Source organism: Manis pentadactyla, chromosome 5 (genome assembly GCF_030020395.1).
Source record: "Manis pentadactyla isolate mManPen7 chromosome 5, mManPen7.hap1, whole genome shotgun sequence".
NCBI lineage: Eukaryota > Metazoa > Chordata > Mammalia > Pholidota > Manidae > Manis > Manis pentadactyla.
Window position 1 is genome coordinate 176790816 of NC_080023.1, and position 9049 is coordinate 176799864.

At 49.5% G+C, this 9049-nt stretch overlaps 1 protein-coding gene across 1 annotated transcript; it reads right to left on the reverse strand.

Moving 5' to 3' along the window:
* Positions 1 to 1212: 1212 nt before the first annotated feature.
* Positions 1213 to 9000, reverse strand: PSMA7 (proteasome 20S subunit alpha 7). Its single transcript, XM_036901826.2, has 7 exons — positions 8769 to 9000; positions 6894 to 7020; positions 6176 to 6300; positions 5466 to 5588; positions 2483 to 2602; positions 1762 to 1824; positions 1213 to 1403 (listed from the first exon to the last, which is right to left on the reverse strand). The coding sequence occupies exons 1-7, from the start codon at positions 8862 to 8864 to the stop codon at positions 1311 to 1313; spliced, it is 747 nt and encodes a 248-aa protein (XP_036757721.1). The 5' UTR covers positions 8865 to 9000; the 3' UTR covers positions 1213 to 1310.
* Positions 9001 to 9049: the final 49 nt, after the last annotated feature.

Below are 9049 nucleotides of genomic sequence, written 5' to 3' on the forward strand. Positions count from 1 at the left end.
GGATCCGTGACAGGGCTGGGCCCCGGAACCGCAGGGAAGCACTTGGCTGGTCTCAGGCTTGGCGCACTCCCTTTCACTGTGATGCACTTCTGGATAACTTCTTTAAAAGCAACCTCCAGAGGACGAAGGCTGCTGTCAGCCATCACTCCCTCCTTTAGTGCCCCCCATGACTTGGGCAGGACCAGGCAGAGCCAGTCTCTAATGCCTGTGCCCCACTGAGTTTCAGAATTCGAAGAAATTCTTGGCATTTTTTTTCATAGAAAAATACCTTTTGGTGGCCAATGTCCTTGACCAATAAAAAAACTTAAGCATAGTATAAATGGGAAATGTAGTCACCTGCCAGGGAACTAAAAGCCAGGTGAGTGGTTCGACTGCTGAGTCAAACAGGTGTTTCTGCTGGAGAATCCACATTAGTCAGGGCACAGCTTAACTACCTGTGGCCAGCCATGCTATTAACATTTTGAGTCACATTTTATGCTCAGCTGAAAATGTATCGGCCTCAATTATGCATCTCGTGAGCCAGAGAAGCTGTAGACTCAGCAAGAGAAGGTGGAGAACAGACCCCTGGAAATCATGACCACGTGGTTGGTTGGAAGGGGCAACTTGCCACAGACCCAAAAAGCCTTTGGGACGTATGTTGCCAGCAGGCTGTTCCATCCCTTGCCCCGGTGGCAGGACCTTATGGGATACAGCAAGGCTGTGCAGGCATAGGGAGTGGTTGGTAACGATTTTTCTGTTTAGGCAAAACTTAGGACTATGCTGGACTGGAACCTATGGGCAATCTTTCTGGCTGAAAACTGAGAGGTCAGGGGAGAGCCAGTACCAGAAGTCTTCAGGTAGAAATATGGGAAACAGTATGACCTGGTCTACTAAATCAGACTAAGACTGGTTCTGAACACAGCTGCTGCCCTGCAAAATTTTTAAGCCACTTAGTTGTGTCCTTGGTGTCATGTTAACTAGGAACTTGAACGGAGGCTGAAGAAACAGTGTCCACATCTACCTGGCACTCCATGTGCTGCTTTAGTTGCTGGCATCCTTAAGCCCTTCCACCCTGCAAGAAGGAACCCCTCAGGGGGTCGGGCCTGCTGTCTTAGGGCCTGGCAACCCGTAGGGAAAGTGAAGATCACGCGAGGGACACGAGAGACCAGAGACGGAAGGGATCTGCTTTCTAAGAGTCCTCGTGACTACATCCAAAATACACATTCTCTAAAAGAAGGTTAAAAAATAGGGAAGTTTATTGTAGGAATCCTGGACAGAGACTCAACCATGACTTGAATTTAAAAAATCATCACAAGCCAAGAGTTTATCCATCACGATGCTTTCTTCTGTTTCTTCTTTTCGTTTTCTTCTTTTTCTTTTTCAATTTCAGCAACGTATTTCTCAATTTCTTCAGGATTTAAGATCTACCAAAGGAAGAGTCATGGTTAGCCCCCAAGCCAACCGAGGAGCCCGTCTGGGAAGGGAAGCGCTGGGACTCTGCCCGGACTGCCAGTCGGGCTGTTTTATAGGAAAACAAGGCCTCGTGTGCCTGGTCAGGTGACAAAAGGCGGCACCTCCCTGTGGGTAGTGATTGTGCAACAAGCACATCTGCATAGTTGTCTCGATGGCGCTTCAGCCAAAGGACTCCACTTTTCACCAGGGGCTCATTTTGGGGGAGCCACAAAAGGACCCCTTTCCTCGTGCTAACAGAGCCACAGTTGGGTGGTCCTCAACCCCTGCCCACCCGGGCTCCGTGTCAGAGCTAGCAAACCCAGCCACTACCTTGAGGGGCTGATCTCGCCGCATGACTGCAAGCTCAATGTTTTTGCCACCTGACTGAACCACCTAGAAGGGAAGAGAATAGCATCAGACACCACTCCCACCTTGAGACCCAACGCCAGCAAGGGCCTCATGATACTGTGTGCACCCAAACCCAGTACTGCCACTTGGGGAGAGGGCAGGACACAGCGAAGTCCCAGCACCTGCAGCTGTGTCCTAACAGCCTGGCAACCCGTGAAGTCGTTGTGGGCACATGGGCTCCCTCCTGTGTTCTGGCACTTGGGCCTGGGCTGGGCAGCTGGCCATGTGTTCCTCCCCAACGGCTCTGCCCTGACAGCTGGCCTCCAGGATGGCCTTCAATACCAGTGCCTCCACAGTCCTGACAAGGCCCGAGACCTCACGCTACGCATCCACTATTGCCACTTCTTTTAATTCCCCGACTTTATCAGCAGCTGAAGCCTCAGAAAAGTGATGGCTGTGAGTGGAATAGATCCCATGCCTGGCCATGCCTGGCCTGCCTCTGCTGCTTGCCTGGGTGCTCTCGGGCAAGCAACGTGGGACTCTGCACCCCAGTGGGGCTCCCCGTGGGAAGGAGGGGGCCGTGTGCCTGCATAGCACCAGCCCCATGGCCTTCTGCCGGTACAGCAGTCACTGGCTGCGCTGCCCTGCCCACCCAGCCCAAGCCCTACACCACACCATCCCCAGATTTCAGATGCAGACTTACTTCCAGAAGGGCCTTGATAACCAGTTTAATGGTCAGGTCATCCGTCTCGATGGCTTCATCAGTATAGTTCTTCTCTAGAAATTCGCGCACTGACTTGGCACCCCGCCCTATGGCATTGGCCTAAAACAGACGTGTGTTTACAGGACAGGGTGTAACAACCCAGAGCCTTCCCGAGGACATAGCCCTCCTGTGTGGGCCAGCCATTACCTGCTCCCCCTCCCTGTGCTGTGGTACGAGGTAGCCTGGCACCGAGGCCTTGCCTTATGGCTTCCTTTTTTTTTTTTTTTTAACTGGAAAATATTTTATTGAATTAAAGACAGAAGTAACTTAGTGTCATGCTTCTATTCATTTCCATATAGTACTCAAACATCATAATATCCTTCAAATTGAAAAGTGAAAATATTTTCTAATGTTAGATTTTTTTTGTGCAAGATCAGAGTCCAGTTCTATTTTCTGTAACACTACTTTTTAACATTTTTATTTGAAGCTGAATTCTGTCATTCCTTTTTTTTAAACATTTGATGAAGAAAATCTAGTAAATTGCTTTCTTTTTCATTAAATCCACTCCCAAAGGATGTTTTAGTGTGATTCCATGAATCATAGAAAAAATGTTAAATGATAAACCATTCTATGCCAAAGAAAAAATAAATCAAATGTACTGTTGAATATCAAAATGCTATGAGCTATTCCATGCATTAAGAAATCTTAATTGAGAATTGGTGCCTATAATTTGATTTAATTGATTTTCAAAGATGGTTTTTTAAATATTATCTCAGGAAATATTTTACATGGACTTTGAATTTCTCTACCCTACTTGTTGTTATTATTTGAACAACTTATTTGGGTGTAGCATCTTGCTTTCATTAGCCCTGTCATTTTACGTAAAAGGATCTAGTCTTTTTATGGGAACTGCTGTATTTGATAATAATAAGGAAAATATTTTTTTCTGTGTGCCTTTTAATAAACAAGTTAAGTATGAATCACTTGGTAATGGTGGCTATATTATTACCTCAAAGACTGCCAGCAAAATTCCAGTGATGTCAGGCCACAAAGAAAAATTTGCAAGTGTCCCAGGTCACCTGCTGCTCTCCCTGGAAAATGCAGCTGTCCCACCAACAGTAAGGCCAACACTCAGTGGCCATTTCATGTACCCTAATCTTGTTCTGAAAAGTCCTTTTGTGTGATAAAATGATGAAAATGTCCTGAGTAAACTGTTCTACTAGTATCCAGTATGATGGAACAAGGGACAAATTATTTGTTTTTAAAGTAAAAGACTGTGAGCCTGATTTGCTTCCTGACATGTATTACCTGTATTTTTTCTTTTATCAAAATTTGAATATTTTTACTTATCTGTTGAGATTGTGAATGTTAGCTTAAATGTGTAATATTAAAAAAATGCCTAGCACAAAGTTTCTCCAAACTTGCCGATTACATAAAGTAACTAAAAATAATACAGAAATAATAACTGTCATTTACTATGTTATATATGTGTTTAGAATACTTTAAAATACCTATTGACAGTTAAACATGTGCCTAGGGCTTTGCTATAATGAAAATGATTTTTTTTTTAGAGTATTTCTGTTTATTTATTTATTTATTTATTTATTGAGAGGGTGTCTCTCATATTTATTGATCAAATGGTTGTTAACAACAATAAAATTCTGTATAGGGGAGTCAATGCACAATCATTAATCAACCCCAAGCCTAATTCTCAACAGTCTCCAATCTTCTGAAGCATAATGAACAAGTTCTTACATGGTGAATAAGTTCTTACGTGGTGAACAGTACAAGGGCAGTCATCACAGAAACTTTTGGTTTTGATCACGCATCATGAACTATAAACAATCAGGTCAAATGTGAATATCTGTTTGATTTTTATACTTGATTTATATGTGAATCCCACATTTCTCCCTTATTATTATTTTTTTAAATAAAATGCTGAAGTGGTAGGTAGATGCAAGATAAAGGTAGAAAACATAGTTTAGTGCTATAAGAGAGCAAATGTAGATGATCAGGCGTGTGCCTGTAGACTATGTGTTAATCCAAGCTAGACAAGGGCAACAAAACATCCACGGATGCAGAAGATTTCTCTCAGAACAGGGGGGTGAGGTTCTAAGCCTCACCTCTGTTGATCCCCAGTTTCTCACCTGATGGCCCCCCTGCGACTGTGCCTGTCTTAGGTTGTTCCTCCCTTGAGGAATCTTACCCGTCTCTGGCTAACCAGTCATCTTCTGGGGCCATACAGGGAAATGTAAAGTTGGTAAGTGAGAGAGAAGCCTTATTGTTTGAAAAGGTTAGCTTTTTACTTCTTTGCATATTTATGCCCTGTGGCTTTTATGCCCAGCATTTGTCTTGAGGTATCTTTACCACTTGGAAGAATTATGATACTGGGTAATTTCGTTATGAGGCACGAATTCTACTTAAGGGTTGTAATTAGGAAGGAAGAAGAAAAGCTGTAGAGGTAGCACATGGAAGAAAACATGGGAAGATTGATTATTTCTTTGACATATCATCTTGTAGAGTAACATAAGCATGTATAGGTTTTAAACTACTAATTAAATTGTGCGCACACATTAACATAATAGGAATACAGCTACATAACCAAAGCAGACCTACAATTACCAGCCATCTTCAGTGAAACCAAGAAAACCAGTTAGGCACCCTAGGCATTTGTGAAAACTTATCAATGATATGATGGATATTGTCCAACTGAATTTGAATAGTTTGAGAAAAATCAGACAAATTAAAACAACACATTCCTGGGAACTGTTCACATCCTTATGGCTTCCTTTTGCAAAGGGAATTTGGAGTCGATGATTCTTAACACGAATGGGATTCTACTTCTGTTTCATTGAAAAACACATGGGCGATTTCACTTTTTGCTGTGTGGCCTTTTTCTAAATGGCAACGTAAACATCTGTGTTCCCACTCCAGAAGCGTCACGGAACACACTTAAGGTTCCACAGGACTAGCTGCGACTCACCTTCCAGGCATGGTAGGTGCCTGAGGGGTCAGTCTGATAGAGCCTGGGGGTGCCATCAAAGTCAAAACCCACAATAAGGGCGGAGATGCCGAACGGTCTGCGCCCGTTGCTCTGCGTGTAGCGCTGTGGGGAAAAGGAACATGAATGCCGTCAGCATTCCCAGAGCCGAGCAGCTCCCCAGAGCCCACCCCGAGCGAAATGCACAACAATCCAAACCACTGTGCGTTCAGTGATGGGATGAAAATCTGTCGCTCAGCCCACTTTGAGGTTATTTGCAATTCAAACAATAAATAACCTCAGACAACAGTTTTCAGCACCCCCTTCCCTTTTTGCTTTCTCAGACATGCACTCTGGCTACACAGCTGGTTTCTAAGATTCCACCATGGAATGGCGGTGGTTTTCAGCTCCCCCCCATGTGCTTGGTGAGCAGTATTCAGAACAGCAGGACAACAAAAAGGGGTCACTTCCCTCCAGAAATCAGAAATGGGACTGCTCCAGGCCACTATGAGAACAATGCCACAGAAACAGATATACTATAGTGAGTCACACATGTACGAAGTAAAGACCAGGGCCACACATGCAGTAAGCGTGGTTGATTTTCTTGAAGTGACACGCAAACACCTACGTGAAGTCCCGCAGCAGGGCACCTTCCACAACGGAGCAGGACCACTCCACAATGAGAGCTGAGCCACAGGCAGGTGGATACCCACCTGCTTCAGACTGGCAATGTAGCGAGTGATGTACTCCACAGTGACAGGGTCCTCCACGGTCAGCCGGTGGCTCTGGCACTCTACCCGGGCCCTGTTGATGACTATTCTAGCGTCGGCAGTGAGGCCTGCAACAGAGTGAAGCGGAAGTTCCACCTGAGCCACACCTTGCCTGCTCCGACTGAGGACAGCACATCACACAGGCAGGGAGCAGTCAGCCTTTGGTGGACTCCAAAACCTGTCCCCCTACACCCAGCCCCCAGATCGTTCTGAGCTCCCAAGAAGGCTGGCGTGCTACAAATGCATTCCAGACCACGCCTAGCGCACTAATCTCATGAGGCGGCCCATCAACCCCAAGTTTAGCTCAGGCAAACTGGACCTTCTTGAACCGGACCCCAAGGGAGTGCTACAGCCATCAGAGTGCAGAAGTACACAGCACTCCCAACAGCAGGGCAGCCCACCAGCACGGTGAGCTGCGGCAAGCCCGGCCTTTCTGGCCTGTACAACAGTACGAGCCCCTAGTCCTGGGGTGTCCACTCTCTCAGCCTCTGTGCTTCACCACTGAGCAGAGAGCCCCCCGCCAAGAATCAGTGACCCATCCTTTTCTTAAAAAAGCCCAAAGCTATTGCTTTTAAAGGACTAGTTGACCTAGTTTGTCTCCCCGCAGCCCACTGGGTTAACCTTGAAGGTGGTGGTCTCCGTGGAGTCCCCGCAGACTGACCTGCGAATGCCATGCAGACATTGTCATCCAGCGCACAGATCTTCCGCACCGTTCTTTCATCCTGCAGTTTGGCCACCGACTTCTTCTCCACACCAAGAACGACGATGTCTTTTCCTCGAACACCAACCTTCATTAACAGTATTCAGAGAGAGAGGGGTTCTGTCACCAGGTAGAGCACTAGGAGCGACTGTTAACACCTTGCAAACACCCTGGAGTAGCAGACCAGGCACACCTCTCCCCTCCACTGCTGTGGGCACCACCCCCCACAAACCACAGGTTTGGCTGCTGGCAGAGCTGGTCCAGGTGTCACGTCCTGGGTGCCCACTGCAATGCTTTTAAAGTAGTGACATAGTTTCAATTACAACCCAACTAAGTAGCAACTAGTGTAGCAGGTGTGTATGTACCCTCACTTCAACCCAGTGATTCTAAGGGTCAAACCCAAGGCCTTTAACATCCAAGCTCCCTGTTATGATAGCAGCGTTTGTGCAGTTGTGAACCTGCCCTAGAACCCACCTGTTCTGTCCTGCACCCAGGAACAGCAGTGTGGGGAGGACAGCTGCTCAACTACCACCAGGCCAACTGCTCTGTTAGGGCTGATTGTGGAGAGGGGAGAGTTAAAACCATGGGAGATCACCTGTAGGCAGGTACCCGCCTCCTGCCCCAATCAATGCAGGAGCAGAGAAACGGCTCAACGACAACTCAAAAAACTTATTCTCAGCACGGTGGCATTTGGGCTGCTAACTCTTCGACTGCAGGCTGTCCCATGCACTGTAGGGTGTTTACAGTTTCCCTGGCCTGTCTACCCCTAGATGCCAGCAGCACTCTCTATGGTCTCCAACAAGGAAAGGTGCCCCACACGTTGCCAAATGCCCCCTGGTTGAAAGCACTGGTCTGCGGTGTTTCAGATTTCAAGGACCTTTTCCAGGTACTGCCTTACTTGAGTTCAAAGCCCTCCCTGAGGGAAAGAAGGCCAGGCCAGAGACGCCAGGTGGATTAAGCAAAGTGGCTGGCCTGGGGCAGTACGGGTGTGTGTGGCAGCCAAGTCCTCTTCCAGTGCTGTGCTCAGGTAGGTCACAAGACGGACTTTAGACCTTAATTTCATTAGAAAATTCAGGAAATGAAAACTTAAGAATTCACAGAATCTGTGTGTGGTCTGCCCATTCAAACCTCTGAAATACCAAATGATCAAACCATCACGGTTTTTGATAAGCTAATAGGTGCCTCAAAGAGGTCACGAGCTTAAATTTCAAATGGTGGTCAAAGGGAGAGAGAGGTGCTCAGACACCAGCAGGAGCACGGGCAGCAGGTGCGGCCTGCGCCCGGGAGCTGCAAGGCTGGTGCGCCGAGCACGCTGCCCTTTGTTCCCCAAGCCCACCTGGACCACGAGGTCCCCTAACCGGGCCGGGCGCAGTGTGCCCACGGCACCTCCTCCGAGCACGTTCACCCAGCCAGTCCCCGGCCAGCCCCGCATTCCGGCGCCCGCGCGGGTGGCCCGCCAACATGGCCGCCGCTTGGAGCAGCGGGCACCCCGCGGGCGCCGGGCCTCGGGGGCTCCCCGCGCACGCTCCGCCTCGGGGCACCTGCCGGAAACCCCGGGCACACCTAGCGCCGCTGCCTGGAGCGAAAACCCAGCTGCGGGGGAGCAAAACTACCAGCCCTCCGCCCCGACCCGCCCTCCTGCCGCGACTTCCGCGTTCGGCTAACGCGACAAAGGCGCCCCTCGGCCGGGGCTGGGCGCGCGGCTGCTCGGGCGGAGCCAGGGGGCCTCGCGCCAGGGCCCGGCTCCGCTGCGGCTTCCGCCGCCGCCGCCGCCGCCGCCGGGAGGCCCGCTGCTCGCCCCCCGCCCTCTGGACCGGGCCCGCGGCCGCCGCTCACCGCGGTGGAGCCCTTCTTCACGGCCTCCTGCGCGTACTCCACCTGGAAGAGGTGGCCGTCGGGCGAGAAGACGGTGATGGCGCGGTCGTAGCTCATGCCGGCAGCGCGGCGCGGCTGGTCCGGGAAAAGCGCACACTCACTGCAGGGGCGGCTCGCGCCTTACGCCGCCGCTGCGCCAGCGCCAAGCCCGCCCACCCCCGGCTCCGCCGACCGCGCTGTCGGCGTAAGGCGGCGTCGGCAGCGTCGGGCAGCGCCGGGAGACGTGCGCGCGGTGGGGGCGG